Source organism: Perissodus microlepis, chromosome 20 (assembly GCF_051167445.1).
Source record: "Perissodus microlepis isolate ML-2025 ecotype Zambia chromosome 20, ASM5116744v1, whole genome shotgun sequence".
NCBI classification, from domain to species: domain Eukaryota; kingdom Metazoa; phylum Chordata; class Actinopteri; order Cichliformes; family Cichlidae; genus Perissodus; species Perissodus microlepis.
Genome location: NC_140480.1, coordinates 24,646,620 through 24,667,561, shown reverse-complemented (window position 1 = coordinate 24,667,561; position 20,942 = coordinate 24,646,620). Strand labels below are relative to the sequence as shown.

The 20,942-nt window shown below is 39.8% G+C and overlaps 1 protein-coding gene across 1 annotated transcript; it reads right to left on the bottom strand.

Annotated features, from left to right (window-relative positions):
* Positions 1 to 12,366: 12,366 nt before the first annotated feature.
* On the bottom strand, positions 12,367 to 20,920 carry LOC146364605 (translocating chain-associated membrane protein 1-like 1). The gene is made up of 11 exons (XM_084916347.1): positions 20,801 to 20,920; positions 19,960 to 20,020; positions 18,673 to 18,791; positions 17,803 to 17,919; positions 17,660 to 17,718; positions 16,332 to 16,416; positions 15,821 to 15,891; positions 15,533 to 15,637; positions 15,301 to 15,444; positions 15,053 to 15,213; positions 12,367 to 14,937 (listed from the first exon to the last, which is right to left on the bottom strand). Exons 1-11 carry the CDS (start codon positions 20,918 to 20,920, stop codon positions 14,864 to 14,866), a joined length of 1,116 nt encoding a protein of 371 aa, XP_084772473.1. The 3' UTR covers positions 12,367 to 14,863.
* Positions 20,921 to 20,942: the final 22 nt, after the last annotated feature.

Below are 20,942 nucleotides of genomic sequence, written 5' to 3'. Positions count from 1 at the left end.
TGCCTGAGTGGGTCTCCTCCCACAATCCAAAAACATCTATGCTAGGTTATTTGGTGATTCGTAATCGCTTTATATGTGTATTAGAGTGTGTGGTTATCTGTCTCTGTGTGTTTGCCCTGTGGTGGACTGTGACGTGATCAGCCTATACCTTTTTGCCCAAGGTCAGCTGGGATGGACTCCAAACTCTACGCTGGATAAGCAGCCATGGGAAGCGGTGGATTGATCGTTATAATATACTAAAGATTTTTTCTTTTACCATTTCCCAGAGAGATCTGAGGCAGTTCTAAAAAGTTTTTCCAAGAAAACATTTATAAAAAATTAATAATTTGTGGACAAAACAACCATACACATGGGTTGAGCACGGCAACTAAATCTCTCGTCATAAACCATTGAGTTTCTGTCAATCAAGATTATCTCAATTATTTTTCAGTCCTAATTTTCCAGAACTAACCAGCAAAACAACCCCTGAGCCCAATTGTTTCCAAAATAATAGTAGCTTTTGTATAATAGCGTGTACAGGTCTGAGTAATATGTAATGTGAGAGTATGAGTAATCATAGTATCTCACGTGGTAATGTGTATGTCATCAGTTCATGTAACATATTGCAGATCCTGGATTTTTTTACTCAAATTTCTGTGTGAATTTATTTTTTTCAAATGATATTTTCTAATATTAGCACACAGGGTTAATGCTAATAAAAGTATTAACTCTGCTCTGCTTGCTGTAAATAATGCATTATGTTAGGAAAACTTATTTACCCCATTTCTGATTTCTTTGTTTGCTGCTTATTTGTCACACTTGAGTGTTTCAGGTCATCAGACCAAATTTAAATTTTAGACAAAGATAACCCAAGTGAATACAAAAGGCAGTTTTAAATGATGATGTCATTTATTAAGAGGGAAAAATATGTTCTTTTTCTGAAATGCTGTGTTAGTTTTACATCAAATGTAACAGAACACAAACCAGACCACAAAATATTTTCCTAAATGTCTTCGGGATCATCAAGATGTTTTTTGCCAGTCTCTTTCTTATTGTTGAATCATGAACTCTGAACTTAACTGAGGTAATCCTGCAGTTCTTTAGATGCAGTTTTGACCTCCTGGATGAGTCGTCGATGCACTCTTGAAGTAACTTTTGTAGGCTGGCCTCTCCTAGAAAGGTTCACCACTGTTTCAAGTTTTCTCAATTTGTGGATTATGGCACTGGAGACCCGAAGCCTCAGAAGTGGCTCTGTTTGTGGGTTTCTTTAGATTTTGGCTTGATCTGTTGCTTCTTCGGATCTTTTGCCTACTTCACTTCGTCAGACAGGCTCTGTGTAAGTGATTTCACGATTCAACAAGTCTGGCAGTAATCAGACCTAATTCATGATTTAACAAAGGCGGGCTATTATTTTTTCACATAAGACCAGGTAGAATTGAATGCCTTTTGCCCTTAATAAACAAAATCAATATTTAAAAACGGCATTTTGTATGTCCTCAGGGTATCTTTGACTAATATCAAAACTTGTTTGTCGATCCCAAATGTGTAAAAAATGTGCCAAAAAAAGAGAAAAAGAAATCAGGAAGCAGGCAAATACTTTTTCACAGCACTCTGTATGTGTTACAGATTGTTGCAGTATCTTGTAAACAAATGCTGAAATGTCACTTTATATCCTACGGCCCTTTTGGAAGAGCTGGCCTCCATGAACTGGGTTTGCGTCGCTGGAGGGACTGCGGCTCCTTCAGGGCACCCATTTCTTATAGATGAGGCCCCATATGCAGGCTCCATATGCGAGCTGGCAGGGTCAGTACGGAGCAGTGACATCTGAGCCGGGTGGCCTATGAACTGGGACATGTCAACACAGCACCCCGACTGCTGCCAAGATAGACAATTCAGGCACAGATAGCACCAAAATCCATCATCATGATAATACTAGGCAGACAAGACCACAGATAGATGGACAGATACACACACACACACACACACACACACACACACACACACACACACACACACACACACACACACACACACACACACACACACACTAACACTAACACTAAGTGTCACTGACAGTGTGAATGGAAGTGGTAGAAGAGAGGAAGGTGAGAGAGAAGTGAGCCAAGATGATGAGATAGTAGAGTTTAGTTTAAGGAAGTTTAAGGAGACAGAGAGACAAGTTCACAGATAATGATGAATGGTCCATATTGCCTGGAGGGAAGGATAGCTAGAAAACCTAAAGGTGTAAAACACACACAAAGTAGAAAAAGACAGTGTGGCGGATGGAGGAGAGGAAGTGTTGAAGCGCAAAGAATCCTCGAGGGAGTGAAAATAAGGTGGAACTACAATGGTTTGACTGGGATGAGTGAAGAAGGGTGGGCATACATGGAGGAAAATAAGAAAATGGTGAGATGTGTTATTATCATGGCATCATTTATTAGGAAAAGCTACCCATTCTACCCACAAATCAGCTGCCCATCACATAAAAACTGTCAAATAAATATGTGTGCTTCACGTCTGTTCAGTCCTAGAGCGACACACAAACATGCACACACATACACACACACACACAGAAACTTAAGCCTCTTTTTTTTTTATTTAGTAAAAGTTAGACTTGGTGCAGTGGCAGAGTGTACAGAACCAAAAACAGCTGGCGTAAAAATTAAAGCAGTTAAGAGGTTGAATAGAAAAAAAACTACATAAGCTATTTAAAAACTACAAACAGAGGTTAAAGCGAAAAAAATTAGCACTATCATCATCATTACCTTGCATACCACGTGCAATAATAATTTTAATTGTTTTTTTCAGTCATACTAGAGATTGACCAGTGATTGCATGGATTTCTTTTCACTGTCAATCAATTGGAAATAGTTGCAGCCACCACTTTCAACTGCAAGGCAATTGCAAAAGGCAACCTGTTTCTAAGCAAGCACTGCCCAACTTGGAATGACTGCAGTCACTCTCAGACAGATTGGCAAAGATTGCTGAGTAATTTATAAATGCAGACAGATTGCCAAACATGTTGCAATTAATCAGAGTCATTCTGCATTGATGAGTGCAACGCATCTCTTTGCAGTCGGGAACTCGACTCAATTGGTTGTTATCTGGTTTTATTCCCGTATGAAACCAAGGTGCAGTGAAATCGCCACCTGACAGCAGCTACATCACTGCTTGTTGGAATTTCCATTTCAAATCTATGAGGTTTTGGCTGGATTCTGAATGCTAATGTGAATTTCTGTGTATGTAGATGACACCAGATTTGCAACAGATGGCAACAGATTGGTGATTTTTAGTGATTTATAACAGTTAATTCCTGCATTATCACAAACAGATTGCAATTTTAATTGTCATCTTGACATCATTCAATCGAAAACTCATATCACACTGACTCTGTCTTATTGCTGCTTTGTTGCCATTTTGATGCACCAAAGTCACTTTAAGGATGGCAACTGACTGGGAGTGATGGCAGACATGCTCCTCATCTTCAAAGCAAAAAATTTAGAGGAAATGAGATCACGAGGTCATTGCACAGTTGTACATAATGTTTGATAAAATTATTGCCCACTGTTAAACTGGATACAATTCAGTCACATGTCTGAAACTTCATCTTGCAGAAGGAGAAATAACTCAACAGAAGTCCCCACCCCAGCCAAATGTGTACTACAACTTTACTCTGAAGCCTTTTTCAGTATGAATCTTCCAAAACACAGTCTTTATAAACACTTTTTTGACTGAGAAATCAAGATTTCACAAATATTGACCTAATTTGTTTAATATCTCTAGAGTTAATGGCTCATCATTAGATATGGCTCACATGTTTAAATCCGCGTCAGTATGAGCTGTAATCACATCGGTGCTTGCTCAAAGCTTCATCTGGTGCTGCTGGTGTTTTCAATTTTTATTTGGTTAGTGTCATTCCTACAAAACCTCAGCTTTATTTTGAAATTAGTGCTAATTAGCTGTCACATTAAACTAAAATGGCGAACATGATACCTGCTATCATAGCTGCATTTTAGCGTTGTCACTGTGAGCTTGTTAATGTGTTGCCACAGAGCTGCTCTCTTGTATTAAAATCCATTGTGAAGCTTTTAGAACCTTTACATACGCATACTTAGTGGATAATAATTTCATAATGAAGATAATTATATTTTTAAGGATTGATACTTTGTAAACTTTTTTAGTTGGTTAAAAGAATAACTTTCACGGGGACAGTAACAATGTTCTTGTTACTGTCTCTCAAACTACAAAAAGCAAGATTTTATTCAGAAATGGGCCAATTTTGGCTTCCTGAAGGTAGGATATAAAAAAAAAAACCTACTGTGCACTCTAGATAATGGGCAGCAGTAATATTAAGAAAAGGGCTAAAGCAGAGAAATCCACTGATATAATCCATCCAACCATCCATCCATCCTCCTCCGCTTGTCAAATGTATTGTGAATAAGCATCTCTTTGAAAATGTCAAACTTAATGGGCTTTAACAGAACAACTGTTGGACATTATTTCAGACTTTTGCTTACAAATAATTTCACTTAAATATATTTAGTGAACTGCTGAATACCTCTGAGAATATTGGCTACGCTTGCAAATGGACATTTCTGTGTTTTGAAGTGAAACACTTCAATTCATTAAGTCTGCTCCTGATAGAGTGGAGAATTGTTTTTTCTATGGCGGCTGACTTCAGGTTGTAGTTCCATAATATTTAAAGCCACATTATTATGGTACTTACTATCATTTGGAAATTTTCATAAGGTTGCCTGAGGCTAAAATAATGTGGAAATGAGTAGAAAATGAAATAGGAAACACACACACACACACACACACACACACACGCACACAGCAGCAGCAGCAGCAGCACCATAATGTTGAACTGACTCTTACTATGCGACTTGACCTCCTTGAATCTTCGAAGATAATAAAACATACTTAGTGCACAGTAGCACTCCATTAGATGGTTAAAACATGGGCTGAAGATGATAATGCTTTATTTACTGGCATGCAGATTATTATGGAGACATTTTCTCTGAGAGAATTTAAAAGACTGCAGAGAGAGTTGTGGGAAGGTGAGAGCAACAGGGAAGCTGTTTAAAATTCCAAACAGGTAGGGACGAGGCTTCAGGAGGGTAGTGGAACAGCTCCCAGCACGCACACGCACACGCACACACACATGCGCGCGCGCGCACACACACACACACACACACACACACACACACACACACACACACACACACACACACACACACACACACACTCCAGAGAGAGGGAAAAGAGACAATCCATATGCAGAAAATACTGTTACATTTGTATGTGGCACTAAAGCAGCTGGTCGATTAATTGACTTCTCATGTCTATCAACAGACTTAGTTTCAAGCTGTTAAGACAAAAAAGGGTATTTGAAGCCATCAACTTGATCTCAAAAATTTCTAGGCATTGTCTTTATGTATTTAAAGATTATTCAAGAAAATAGCTCGGCAACGTGGTCCAGTGATGAGCACCGTCATCTCACAGGAAGATGGTTCACAGCTGGAGCCTGCAGGAGTTTGCAGACATGCCAGAAAGCTGCAGTTGGACTTACCTTACCTCTATATTGCCACTCAAATGACAGCAGTATATGTAATGTATTGAAATGTATTCAACACATTGGGGGTTTAGATCTAGGACATGGAAAAAGAGGAGATGAGAAGATCTGTCAGCAAATGCAGCAGAGAAGCTAAAGGTGGAGCTGTGCTAAATAATTAGTTTGTCATACCACCATATGGCCAAATCCCCTGTAGCTATTACCCTCTGTGTCCACTTCTGTTTGTGAAATATAGCTCAGCGTCATACAATGCAAAATCAATACAACACAACTGAACAGACAGAGCAAAAAAGGAGGGAATTGTTGGATCACTAGCTTGAAAGCCTCGAGGGACAGTGAAGTTGCTGTTTCGAAAAACAAAATCCCAGTTTTTGTTTTGTTTTTTTACCACAGTTGTACCTAATTTGGGCATTACCGAGAGGGGTCAGGAAATGAAGGAATACGTGTCCCTGCTAGTGCTGTCAGCTGTCCCATTTGCCTCCTGGGCATGCACACACATGCAGATTTATAGGGATTCATGTTCCAGATGTGCAGTTTGTTGATTCCAAGCTTCATGTGCACACAATCTGTAGAGTGCATTTATAAATCATACTCACATTGCCCCTGGTACTGGTCCCACTGCCTTTCGTTGTGCACAGTAGTACAAACTGGCCATGTTTAGGATAGTTTATTAGCTACAAAATTATTAGGTAAGCCTACAAGAAATCAAAATGGCAGGTTTGAGAGAATACGGGGGCAGATTTGGAAGTTTGCAATAAGTCTAATGCACAAAAATCCTTAGTGCACTCACCATGCACTCTCCAAATTTTCCCCTGCAGTGTTGGCAGGGTCTGAACTTTGGGGAACCTGAGGAGAAGAAAAAGATTTTTGGATATATTTGGACTTACTGTTGGCGCACATCTGTTAGGTCATTAACAAATGCATGCAACATTCGTCTGGGCAAATTTTCAGAAAATTCACAGTGCTGAAGGCCTGTTTTAGTCGGTGACCTGCTCAGTCAGTCAATTCTAATAGCTCTCTCAGCATTACTGAAAAGGTTTTAAAGTGCAGTCAAAGCTACCTAGCTTGTTTGTTCCGTTTTAAAATGAGAAAATAAGTTCATAGTGTTTATCTAAAAGCCTGACAACATTGTTTGCACAATGTTGCCCTTTTGTGGAGAACTTTATTCTTTAATGCTGATAAGCTACATTAGCTTGCTTTTCGTTGGACCTTCTATTTCCACAAGGCCAGCTCTGTCGAGAAGGCTTAAGTGTGGTTAAGTAGCTGTGCAAAATTTTATGTCCAGCTTCACCAAAGTTGAGTTAGACATTGCTTTATACTGGTGAGTAAACCCATTGAGAGAATCTGATATAAATGCAACCTTCTGGTTCTAAATGTGAATGTGTGTGGGCCACGTTATGCCCAGGATCTTACCTAATAGTCAGCTTGAGAATGGTTCGAGTGTGCAACAGAATACCAAGACTACCAGTTAGACTATTTGGTATTTTGATATTATCAGATCAAATTATCTCTGAACCTGCTTGCAACTGATCAGAGATACAGATCTGTAAAAGAAGAAGAAGAAGAAGAAGTAAGAAGAAGAAGTAAAGTACCCCCCGTTTCCATAAAGAAATAATAATGTACTTCAATTCAATTTAAATTGTCACCTCAACGCACTTGATATTGTAAGGTAGACCCTACAATAATACATACAGAGAAAAGTGTGTGTGTTACACTGTCTCATTATTTATTTAAGAAAAACCAAAATGGAAAAGCAGTGTCTAAAAAACTAACACCCCGTGATTCAGTAGCTTGTAGAACCACCTTTAACAGCAAGAACTCGAAGCAATCATTTTCTGTATGACCTCATTAGTCTGTCACATCATTGTGGAGGAATTCTGGCCCATTTTTCGTTATGACGTTGTTTCAGTTCCTTGAGGTTGGCAGTTGTTTGTTGATTCTGCTGTGGCACTTCATTCAGGTTGAGATCTGGACTTTGGATCATTGCAGCACTTTTCTTTCTTTCTTTCTCAGCCATTCTGATGGAGATTTGCTGCTGCTGTTTGGGATCATTGTCCTGTTGCATGACCCAATTTCAGCCAAGCCAAGTATCCAATCCAGTGTCTGCAAAACAAACCCAAATTATTACCCGTCCACCACTGTGCTTGACAGTTGACATGAGGTGTTTGTCATGTCATGTTTGGTTTTCTCTGATGGCCCTGATCTCCTGGATCTACCCCTCTCTGCCTCTGGCTCCTGGGGGACATTATTGCAGCTTCCCACTCTTCTACTTCTGTCCTTTTATTATATTTTCTCCTATTTTCATTTTACTATTATGAATTGTTGGAAGGTCTTGTAAGATCACTGCTACTCAGGGGCCGAAACTCTCGTGATGCAGGAGAAATATCTCTGTGGTCATCACTTGTTTTTAACTTGTAGTCATGCAACTTCTACAATATATATTTAGAATGTTAGGTCACTGCAAGCAGAAGCTACTTTCTCACAGAAAAAGATCCTTAGATTTACAAAAAACAAACAAACAAAAAAGTAACAATAAAACTTACTTAATTTATTAAAAAATAGAAAGAAAAAATACTACCAATCCACTGCCCACTGAAACTTTTTGCACTGGTGCTTCTTCAGATCGTCACTTGACATCTGATTTCCATGTACAAGTAATTTCTTCCATTCCGTTTCCCTCATTTTTGCCATTAATGAACTTCTCTACACAAGCAGTAATGTTTAGATTTATAGCTCTTTAATGTTTTTGTGGTTTTGTTTGGCTTTCTGCATTTCAATTTCACATTAAGAAGGCTTTCACTAAATCATTATTTCTTCTAAACAGACTCGCCTGATTAAAGCAACAACAGACACTGTCACACATAAAATACACAAACATACACTTAATAGCTGCTCATGGTGGACAAAGAGTTTTTGCATGAAAATAAACAGTACTGTGCAAAATCTTGAGCCACCGTTCATTTCTTCATCTTTTGCCTTCAAAGAGTTACACTTTCTTCTAACTTTGCAGGCTTGAGGAATATTTTTCTGGACTTTCTGAAGGTCTTTCAAAGTTTTCCTTTGGACATAGGCTGCTTTTTTGAACACAGCCAGTTGAGGTGTTTCGGGCATCTGACAAGGATGTCTCCTGGACTCCTCCCAGGTGAGGTATTTTGGGGATGTCCTACCTATGGGAGGCCCCAGGACAGACCAAGGACTTGCTGGAGAGATTACATGTCTTAGGTGAATTGTAAACAAATCAGCGTCCACCTGGAAGAGCTGGAAGAAGTGGCCAGGGTGAAGAAAGTGCTTCTCTAAATCTGGATAAGCAGTAGAAAATGGATGTATGGATGGGCTATTTTTTTTTGTTCCCATTTCTTTAGTTAGACCTACAAAAACAATAAAGACAACACAGTTTGAGACGAATAAAATAGCATTCTTGCTGCAATCATTTGATTCCCAAAGAGGCATTGGCTGAAAGCTTGACATATTTCAGCATGGTGTGCAGTGTGTCCATAAAATATTGGAAAAACTGAATAAACTCAGGATAAAAGAAAAGATAGCAGGCACAGAAAAAAACTATCTATAGCAGATGAAAAGTATCTGAAAGTAATTTCCATGATAAGTTGGGGAAAAACACAGCAAAGACCTCACACAGGACCAGAGAGATGCTTCAGGCCTTTTAGTTGATCCATCTGTGCCCCATCAGAAATGGGCTCAGTGGAAGGGCAGCTGTCAAGAAGCCATTTTTAAGGAAGGGAAATAAGGAGGCTGATGCCAAAATACACAAGAACTGGACTGAAAATTAGTGGCAATAGTTTTGACAATAGATCCCAAACATACTGTCAATACAGCAAAAGCACACCTAGATAGAAAAACACAATGGAACATTATCAATCATGGATTGGCCTTCCCAGAGCTCAGACCTCAACATTACTAATGCAGTCTGAGATCGTGCTGACAAATATGGAACAAAAGGCAGTCAACATTTAATGTCCTTCAAGAAGCGTGGAGAACTGTTCCTGAAGACAACTTAAAGAAATTACAAGCAAGCTTGGCAAAGACAGTTCTGGCTGTGCTGAAGAATAAAGGTGACTGACTTTCAAGCTTATTAGAATTAAACTGTTTGTTTCACTTTTCCTCGGCTTATCTGGAAAATCTAGGACAATTCTCAAACTTGTATTTGGTCCCTCGAATGGCCACTGTACTGAAAATCATAGCACTGATCTCTTTTTCCTTTACAGTTCTGTCTCTGCTCCCATTTGCTTTACATTCCTACCTCTCAGATCCCTCCAGATGTTTCCACCCCATCTACATTCTGTCCTTCATCGGTCTACATATGCTCGTTTACTCACCTCACCCACAAGTAACAATGAGGTCATGAGTTTCTTAGATCTCCACCGAGCAAAACCAAACTGGTAGAGCAGCTGCTGCTCAATTTTGCTCATTTTAGACAATCAATGAAAATAACACTGAAGGAACACAATGCTTGCAAGAGATTACCCCCCACACACACACGTGCACACACACACGTGCACACACACACACACACACACACATACATGCTCCTGTCCTGCTAATTGTTGGCAATTAGTCTGCAAGTCTGGGATTACATGTCTTATTAAATACAGAATTTCAAATGAGCTTCGTTAAATAAGAAAGTACTCCCATTTTAATGAAGCTAATTTATATGGAAATTACACATAATACTGACGATTCAGTGACAGATTTAACCTCATTGGGTGAAGGGAAGGAAATAAAAAAAAGAGGGGGATAGTGATTTTTATTCCTCGTCTTAGCTGGACCTTACAGCTGGACTCTTTCTGCAAGTCTGCTTTTAAAGCACAACCTCAGAAAGTTCAGGTCATGTATTTGTGCTGGAGATACAGCCATCAGTGTGCGTATGTGCATGATGGAGAGCATGTGAGTGAACTCCTGTCCTTGTGCTGACCCTGCAGAGCTCCAGTACTACCTCTCTGGTTCCCACTGATCCATCATGCTGTCTGATTGTCCAGAGAAAACCCATTAGTCTGACACAACACAACACATTAGCAGTGAGCTGCAGGTGTCTCTTTCCCGTGTCGTGCTCATTCTTTACCAACCATAGATGTAAATATTAATTGACCGTGTAGTGGTGGACATGCAAAACATGAGCTGATGTTTGGATAAACAAATGTGCGATCTGCGGTTTGATTTCCCATCAAAGTCTTAAAATGGTTTGTAGTACATATTGTGTGAGAAGCCTGTGTCTGTCCTTCTTATTCTTACTGGTGATTTATTAATGCAGGTCTGTGTGCAGCCACATCCCAGCAGACCGTTCCTGTCCCTCAGGCTAAAAGCTCAGCATTGCCCCCTTGTGGTAATTAGCCAAGGAGTACGATTTGGTCAATATTTCCTCATATCTGCTGACACCGTCCCCAACGGATAGTGTGAATTAAAAAGGTTTAATTTTAAACAGGCCGACAAATATATCCTTAAGTGCAATAAGTGGAAAGATGTAATGAGCAGGAGGTGAGATAATGAAAGCGCACTATCATTGCTCTATGAAGGACATTTTCTTTGCTGTTTCACCTCTGATAAGGATAATTATCTGTAGTGCTCATAATTTATAGGACACTTTAAAACGGCAGTATGGCAGTATAGTTTGCATGTCTTTTTCATAAGGTTTCCATGGAGACAGGTCTACTATTTAACCTGCAGGCGGGATGTTTAAAAAAAAAAAAAAAATAAAAAAAAAAAAAAAAAGTTTTTTTTTTGGAACAGGAGCTTTATTGAAAACATGAAATTAAAAAAAAAAAAAAAAAGTGGCAAGAAAAATGATCAGAACTCACAAGAATTTGCATAAATATATACCATCAAAGCTGATAACATATTTTAAAGGAAAAAAAATATTGCAACATCTATAAATAAGCAGCAAAAGAAAAACAAATAAGGACAATGCAAAATGAGTAAAATACAATAAACATCGTGTGGCTTTTCTTTGTAGGTTTTTTCCCCCGTTTTCTTTCTTTTTTTTCCCCTCTTAAAAGCGATTTCATGTTCAAATGCATTAATGATGGTTGCCACCTAGAGGCTATTCATACAGCTTTACATTGTAGTCTTGATTTTCAACAATGGCAAAATGCACAGATTTTTAACTCCAATTTATAATTCACCAAATAGAATCAATGCAGAAACAGCCTTAAGTGAGCAGTGTTATGGTCCATAATTCATTTTTTGCACAATGATGCAAAAAAAACAAACAAACAAAAAAAACAGAAGAAGAAAAAAAGCTTATTTCCGTGGGATTATACAAGCTATTGTGTCTCAAAGCGAAGGAGCCTTCAACCGCGGTGTGGCTCATGATTCAGGGCCTGATTGTTGCACAGTGAGACATCTGATGAGCAAGAAAAGGCCACAGATGCTTTCACTCTGCACTGCTAGCTTTAAAAACAGGCATCTTACCTGTCAGAATGACACAAACAAAATGGAAAAAAGAAAAAATCCTAACGTGTGGATGACATTATGACAGTGTTAAATATGTATGTTGTGAAAGCTGCAATGCATTTCTGCAGTGTAGTGTTATACAACCGAGTTCACTTTGCTCTAGTAAGGCCATGAAGTTATATAAACCATTAGGCTACGTAAAATTTACACTCATATCACTATGTATACCCACACTAACAGTTCAGCAAACAGTTCTTTAGTATATAAAAACAAACAAAAACAATTCATAACATAGATGCAAATCAAATATTTACGTGTGTACTGAACAGTGAATTTCAACAGTTTCCCTCTATAAAAATAGCTTAAAAATCTGATACATACATTAGTACAGTGTAGGGTTAAGTCAGTTTTGTTTTTTTTGTATCTTTTACATCTGAGACAGTTTAATAACAGGCTGGTACATAAGTCCTCCGCTCTTCCTTCCCTCCTTTGACACTGCTATACACAGACTACAGGCTTTAAAAGACAGCCCAAGTCCCACTAAGGAGCGCTAAAGGGAGTGCGAAATGAATGGCATCTTCACCTCCTCCCTGCTCTAGACTAAGACTCCAGACTCCAGCTGTGTGCAGACAGTCTTTTCTGTACAGAGCTTCGCATGCACAGTGGTTTAGTAGTAGAGCAGGACTTGGTCCGTGAGAGGAAAGAGTTTGACCGGCAATACAATACATGTGCTCCGTAGCAATGTCAGGATCACTGAAAAGGTGTAGAAAGGAGGACAAAAAATGTGCCGCATTTGGCAATCAGAGAATCTCTCTCACACAGGATAGAACATCTGAGAGGCGGAGACGTTAAACACATAAGCATTTAGTAACCGAAAGCCTACAGAACATACACCTAACCCACAACTCGGTGTTTTTGCACACAGAAGGGTGCCGGGAACCGAGAAAGACCCAAAGAACAGGATATTACTGTGAAAATACAACCAAAGGGCAGGAATCAATGAACAGATTGTCAAATTTCATGCTCTGAGACCATCATCAGCATCAACATCATTCAGGCCCTGTTAATTCACAAACATACACAGTAGGCAAAACAATATTGCACACACACACGAGTAAGTGCACAAGCATACAAACTCACAAACATGCCTCCCATTGCTCTCGGATGCAACTTATGGTGTAAGTGGTGAAACGCTTGTCCCCTGATGCCCAAGAACACAAACAAACAAAAGTAAAGAGAGAAAGGCAAACACAACAGAACACAAGCAGTGATATAAACCACCAACATTATAAGGACACTTGAAGAAAGATTGTATTGTTTGGATTAACTAAATGCAGTTTTGCTATGTACCGCAGTGTTTGCTGGTTATAGCTTTTCAAAGCATATAAAATAATAAGTATCTGTAGCTTATGACAAAAATAAATAACTCAAACCTCTTGCAGCAGTTGTAAAAAGGCCACTGAATGCTTGTGTGTGTGTGTGTGTGTGTGTGTTGTGTGTGAGAGTGAGAGTGAGAGTGAGAGAGAAATGCAAACTTAACAGCACAGGTAAGAACTAGGCATTAAAGTCTTTAGCCTTAAACCGTCATGCATACATTACCATATAAAAAGACATAAGTGCAGCCTCAAATTGTTGTTCTTTTTACCCTTCTAACTTCCAGTCATGCCATTGTAAAGATTTAACTGAATGCATACGGTGGCGGCATCACAGGTTACAGTGCAGCTTCCTCTTGGTAAGTCAGTTCACCTGGAGGAACAGCTGTAAAAGCCCCTTTCAGACATGTGACTTTTCTGTAAAAGTCAAGCCAATAACATTTACCCATCACACTTCAAACACCAGTCTAAATGTAATCGCATAGGGACATAGACATGTTTGTGAGCTGCTGCAGCCCAAAAACATCCCAACAGCAATAACATGAATACAGGTGACATTTTAGCTCACCAAATCCATTTGTAATCTGCAATAAGATTAGGATTATAACAATGCTCTGTGTTGCATTTTTCCATATTCCCAATCCATCGTACCGTGAGAAACGCCAACAGAAAAGTGAGCCCTGTTTGAACGACAGAACGCCATCACTTAAACAGATCGATGAAGCCAGCGAGGTTACATCACCCATGTCTGAAAAGGGCTCAACAGGCCGATCACCAGGGTAGTGATAAAAGCAGTCTAAAATATAACAGTGCCTCAATCCTGCAACGTGTTGGATTTCAATGGCAGGTGCTGTTAAATGATGGCAAGGAGTTAAGTACAAGTTTCACCTTTCTCACTGCAGCTACGCTAAATATGGAAATAGCACAAACATTCCTTTGGAGTGAATAATTTAAGAGATTTTTCCTGACAACGGCAGATTATCAAAGATTCTCTCTCGTAGAGCAAGAAAGGCTTTACATTTTGGAACACGAGCCATAGCCTGTGTGTTTTTTCCCCAAACGGAATAAAGGCCCAAACTCTAATTGACACCCTGTACAGCTGATGTGTACGCTAATACTTTATATTAAGTTGCCCTGAAGTGGGTGGCTTTTTAAGGTACTGTGACGTTAACTTGATTCAGTGTCAAATTACCAAAGAGCAACTCAGTTTAAAGTACCCGACAAGCAATCTTAGTTTTACACAAAAGGACACTTGATTAGCTAAATCCATCCTGTTAAAGCATCAAAACCACAACTGCCCTGTCAACATCTCCGGCAAACCCAAATGAATAATAAACACTTCTAGCAGACAGTAACACTGAACTTTGTTGGAAAGGAGTCTCAGCCCCCCAAAAGGGACAGTCATGTAAGGTTTCCTAGCGTGCTTAAACATTTGTTTTGGGGAGCAGTACACATAATTTTAAGCTGTGTAAAGACAAAGCGTCACATTGTCAGAACTCCCTCACTCGTTCTCCTCCTCCTCTGTGAAGCTCTATGAGGCTTTAGCTTTCCTTGCCCGTGGTGAGGTTTTATCTTCAGATTTGACAACTCCATTGGCAGCTCCACCTAACAAGATGAAGTAAGTGAAAGAGTCCCGGTCAATTTGATTTCACACTGGCATATTCATCAGCGACCATCACGGAGCAGTAAAGAATCCCAACAATAAAGAGTGCACACTCACCCCTTGTGGGTTCCCTTTTGTGAGGCTTGCTCTTTGGGCTGGCCGCCTTCTTCTTTGAGGCTTGGTTCTGGCTGTGCTCTCGCCACTTCTTCAACTGGAAATTAATGAATTTCCACATCATCCAGGCCTGTGTCAGGCAGATAGCTGCCAGACAAGTCATCCTGAGGGGCAGGATGTTGTTAATTTAAGTTTATTGCCGTCTGTATTTTGGCTAGGTGCAATACGCTTCAAATCCCAGCTGGGCCTACCTTATGGTGAGCACATTGAAGTTGCCTTCAGCTAGGGAAAAGCCCTGGTTTTCTGTTCGGGGCAGGCCAAAACCAAATGTCAGAACCGAGAGTGTGAGGGTGAGGAGGCGGGCGATGACAAAAAGTAGGGCCCACAGAGTAAAACTGCAAAGAAAAACAAAACAAAAAAATAGGCATTAGGTCGTTACCACCCACAAAGTAGTAAATCCTAAATTCAGCACAGAAGCCATACCCTTTTTGCTTGTTCTCATCACTGAAGTAGAAGAGGCGTGAAGCATGGAACAGAAGCTCCACCAGGTAGTGAGGGACCAGCAACACGAGGCCCAGTCGGTGAAGGCTGTATGGGCAGGACACAGAGAAGGGCAGCAGAGCAATGACAGTAATGAGGGTAACTCAGAATATGATTTTTTTTTAAAAAAAAAAAAAAAAGAAAAAAGTCACCTCACAAAGTGACCTTTGTGAGTAACATGCATGCTTCTTCTATATTTCTTCCTCGGGATAAAACTGTTATTGCACTCACTTTAAGACATAGGCACCGGTGATGTGGACAACATAAAGGCAAATGTAATAAAGCTGGCGTGGGATGTCTTCCTGTAAACAATAAAACAGATGAGGAGAGTTTGTTAGCATCAGCAGATAGCCATAAAGCAAACAGTTTTCTGTGAAAGAAAACAAACAAAAAAAAAAAAATTATCTATCTATCTATCTATCTATCTATCTATCTATCTATCTATCTATCTATATATATATGGTGCAAATCACTGCATGATTCCGGACAATTTCAGAAAAATCAGTCAGTGAATCAAATTAAAATAAAGATTCAGAAATGCTGCTTCATTCTTTGGGCCTGAGGCGATGTAAAACTCTGTCTTGTGGTCTGATAAATCAAAATTTGAAACTGCTATTGGAACTCAGCTCAGCTTAAAAATCCCCAACTCATAAAACCGAAATGTATTTTTATTGGAATTCGATCAGTTTTGGGAAGGAAAAAAAAGGAAAAAGGGGGAAAAAAAAGGGAAAGACATCCTTACCTTCCGTACTTTTTGAAAGTACAGCTCAGGAAGTGCGTGGAGCCAATACGCAATTTGGCAAATGTAGAAGAACTTGACCTGAAAACTAAACAAAGGACAGGTTGTGTAGAGGACAAGAAAACCTTTCAGCACCGAGTCAACAGCAGTAGGGCATGCAGATAATTAATTAGACATTACATCACATTCCCCAACTCAGACTGAAAAACTGAAAAATGTAATAAGTTGTGAGTTTGTCACATTTTATACCCATTAGGAACAATTATAACTATGCCCATAAAAATGTATGCAAGTCCAATGCTTCTCTCACATGTGAATTGCTGTTTTACCAGTTGGACACAGACAGACAGGAAAGACTTCAGTGGCAGGATTGGAAAACAGTTGAAGAAAAAGGTTAAATTCAGCATTTTGAGCATGATGATGTTGTCTTCCTTACATTTCCTCCTGGGGGAACCCAAGGTGTTCCCAAGCCAGACGTGATACAGTCATGTGAAAGGAAAGTTAGCAAGTACAACCTTACTGCTTCTGCAGGAATTAAGAGGGCGAGGAGCAATCACATAATGCTAATCAAATAAACTTAAATTAACTTATTATCACAAGTGTGGACACCTCTAGAAAAGTTTGGACAGTTGGCTGGTCTGGAACATTCAGTTATACGTTAATGCATGTGTTAAAACTCCATATTACTGTAAGTATTTATGGTAAAGGTGCTTCTACAAGCTTCTGGATCATAGTGTGTACTTACTTTCTCCCCATGACTGCATATAGCCCTATAAAAACCTTTTCATATGACTGAAAATCAGATAATGATAATGAGCAGGTTCTGGTCTCCTCCCAGTTGAACATGTTCAGAAAACGTACAACGGGGCACTCAGGAGGCATCCTAACCAGATCCCCGAACCACCTCAACTGTCTCCTTTCGACGTCAGGAGGAGGAGTGGTTGGACTCTAAGCTTCCTCTAGATGTCTGAGATCCTCACCCTAGCTGTAAGGCTAAGCCCAGCTACCCTACAGGAAATTCAATTTGGCCGCTCGTATTTGCAACCTTACACTTTTGATCGTGAACCAGTACTCGTGGCGATGTTTTCCATTTAGGATTTCATCTACATTTCAACCCTTTCTTAGGTGGAGCCAGTCCACCTCATGCTCCACCTTCCTTGTGGAAGATGAATAAGACAAGTACAATACTTGATTAATTTCTCATGTTATTAAAACAAAAGGGCTGAAAAGTCTCAATGAAAATATCTCATGAAGGTACGTTCTTCTTTAGATTAATCACTCAGCTTTAAATCATGAGTCTATAGTATGTGGAGGAGTGTATAACTACTTACACCATGCGAGTATGTGGGTAATCCTCCCATAAGAAAGTAGGATTTGTTGCAAAGTCCTCCTGCGTGAGAAAGAGAGACACTGCATGAGATGAGGTCTAATGCAGGCTGAGACAATGCACCTCTTGGATTTCTGATCCTGGTACCGCTGTTAGGATGCTGCAGCCCCAGATGAAGGAGAACAGATAGAACGCTGCAAGCTGCCCGGACTCATTGAACTTGCTGTGCTTGGTTTTTGACAGGTGCAACCTCCTGTTCATTTTCTGAAATAAAAGTAAAAACAGACAACCTAATGAACACATTGCCACAGACCTAAGTGTTAAATTAAAAAACAAAATTGGGCTGACACTTTTTAACTCCACCTGGTAAAGACAGGAGTCAGAGTGGGGTGACAAAGTCTCTGCTTCATAAACTTTAAGAGCATTAGGAGTGGTTCTGCTGACAGCCAGGATGAACTGGAGAAACTCGTTTAAAAATCATGGACTATTGTTTTAAGAGGTATGAAAATTGCGATTCTATCCTTTAAGAGTAAAGGACCAGAAAAATTTACCCTTCTGTTATATCTGTTACATGTTGTCCAAAAGAGATTTTGAGGTAAAAATACATCTAACAACATTCTTTTCTCCTGCTGAGAACGATTATCAAAGCCATAAGCTGTCAGGAGAAACATGAACATTGTTTCAGTCACTGTGCTTTAATGATCGCACAAGCAAGGAGGAAGGATGGAATTTGATCACCAACAAAAAGAATAGGGACATAACGGAGGCGACACATGTGGCAGTGGAGACTCTGCTACTTTGATCCTTTTGAAATGAAACTCTAAAGACCATTGTAAAGTACTGTACGCACGGGTTCCTTCCGCCATTGTGATTTGCTTTAAAAGGGCATGTACACAAGCTGTTAAAGGGGAGACTGAGTTATTGTTAAGCACAGTTCTGGTTTTATTTGCGACATCAAAAACAAGCCCGTTTTAAAAGAGGGAGAAAAAAGGTCAGGCATCAAGCCGATGTACTCACATCGAGAATATATTCTTGTATCAAGGCATGAAGGATGACTGCAATAAGAAGGTAAAAAAACACAGTGGCCACGTCTTTAGGGCCATACTGGTAAAGGTTGACTGGGTCGCTTTTCTCATCTGCAAAGAGGACAAAAAAAGAAAAACAAGAAAAAACAAAAACATAAATAAGGTGAAGCACTTAAAACCTACAAAGCCGTGTTTCATTTTATTCAGGTAATTTCAGGCTTAACCCTGGTTTTTCAGTACCACACAGGTGGAACACTTCTTACCGGGAAGTGAACCAGCTATGAAGCTAACCTGTTATGGAGCAGGTCAAGTTTCAGTTTAGAGATCAACAGGTATGAAATCACCACCTACTGACTAATGAATTCTCCAGAATGTACTGACACTGTTCCTGGAAAACCCCGTTGACCTATGTGCTCAGATAGCAGGAGAGTCTAAAGTTTTTTTAACAGCATCTGAAGTCTTTGTTTCCCTGAAGAGCATCAGTTTCGGGTCTTAGATGTAATTTTTTTTTTCTCATTGGTGTCAAAAAAAGTAAAACAATTTCATTGTTCTATAAGCATCAACATAAGATCCTAAAATGGAAAAGAACTGATACCAAATTTGCACGTTTCCTAAGCAAAAATCTAAAAACAGAATTCAAATGTATTCATTACACACAGACTGTTAAACACCATCAAGGCCACAGCCGAAAGAACAAAACTAAAACTCTCTTTTAAACATCATTTTTAACAAAATACTCAATTATAATCCATCGGGTTCTTACCTGTCTTAATGACAGAGCTGTTATATTGATACGCGTGTTAAATTATACAGTCGTTATTCCAGCTTTCTTTCCTGGCTTTGAATGGGCCAAACTTTATTAATAGCGCAGCTGCTTTCTAGTTTTACTGACCAAAGTGCTGATAACACACTTTTACAATGTGAGTCTACAGCGCTTTTCTTCTCACACACTGCTGTTTTTTCCCCCCAGTGTGCATTTTGTGTTCAACCTCTAGTTTCATCTTTCTTTAGAGTGTAAATAAATAAAAGTTGTTGCCAGAACACTTATCAACAGCTGTGATTGGTCAGATGCTGCCAACATGTGACTGTGCAGGGGAAACCCTGGGTTACCTTAGAGAGTTGATAACTAGCTTTGTGGGACTGCTTAGCCTGGCTTCCAGCGTTAAGCTGAGTTAACCCAGATAACAGAAATGTACCCTGGGTATATTGAACTCACTTTGTAGCACAGGCCTCAGAACAGTGAAAGGGTGCAATAATAGACAGAATAATATAGGCTCACCAAGAACTTGAGTTACGTTGTACTGAACTGTGATGAACATGATGGCAAACTTTGCTGTGACCTGTAATGACAAGAAAACACTTTGATTATTGATGAATTCATTGGGATGCAATGCAGTAAACTTTACCTCAATCAGAGGTTCACAACTGAATCGCACCAATGCATCTAACTCACAGTTTTGTTATCAGCAGTGAAAAATGAAGAAATGTGAGGAGTGAGTGCTGCAGAGCAGCTACAGCATGTGGAATTCCACTTATTCTCATAATTGGGGTCTAGAGACCTCCAGGAGCTGCCTGCAGGGGCTCCCAGGGGTCTTCACTACCACTGGCACAATGACTCAGTATAGGTGCATCAGGGAAATTCAGCTAAGATGTTCTTAATTAATAAATCATAAAATGCAATATATTCACACAGAGTATTAAAAAAAGTTTATTTGGAAAGTGGAGAGACATTTCCCGTCTGGAAGCAGGGTTTGGACATGTTTGATGAAGGAAATCCATCTTAGTCCTTTCAAATATGGCTAGGTACTAGTCAGCTGTGGCGAATCAAAAGGCTGGTAATCAAATGTGTGGCACGCAGGCAGATATTTCCTGACCATCCTGTTGTCAAAAGCCAGAGAGAGGCAGTGCATTAGTCTAGAGTGGTGGTAAGATGACCTGTTAGCTGTGCCAATGGGCCTCCTTACCATCTTCTTTGGCAATCAGTTAGACACATGAGAAGGTAAGGAGAAAGACACGCTAGCGCCCTGTCACTGGAGTGCTGCTGTCATCCCAGCTAGCGAGAGTTAGCATCAGCTAACATAAATCGACTAAGTACAACAGCTCGTCCAGTCACACTGTACCTCAAACATCAGGCCAAGGAGGATGATCATGGCCAGGCACGACACCATATCGGCGTGATTCTGGATCACAAACTCGTGGCTCAGCACCGGTGGGCTCTTGTTCTTCTTGCGGAAACCCATGGCTCACCGACCCTGCCTGGCT

Excerpts from the sequence above, each read along its gene's own strand:
- LOC146364605 (XM_084916347.1), bottom strand. The coding sequence starts at position 20,920 with ATGGGTTTCCGCAAGAAGAACAAGAGCCCACCGGTGCTGAGCCACGAG. Across the intron at positions 15,892-16,331 it reads ACTTTCAAAAAGTACGGAAG|GAAGACATCCCACGCCAGCT; the intron begins GTAAGGATGTCT and ends TATTGTTTACAG. Across the intron at positions 14,938-15,052 it reads CAAAAGGGAACCCACAAGGG|GTGGAGCTGCCAATGGAGTT; the intron begins GTGAGTGTGCAC and ends TCATCTTGTTAG.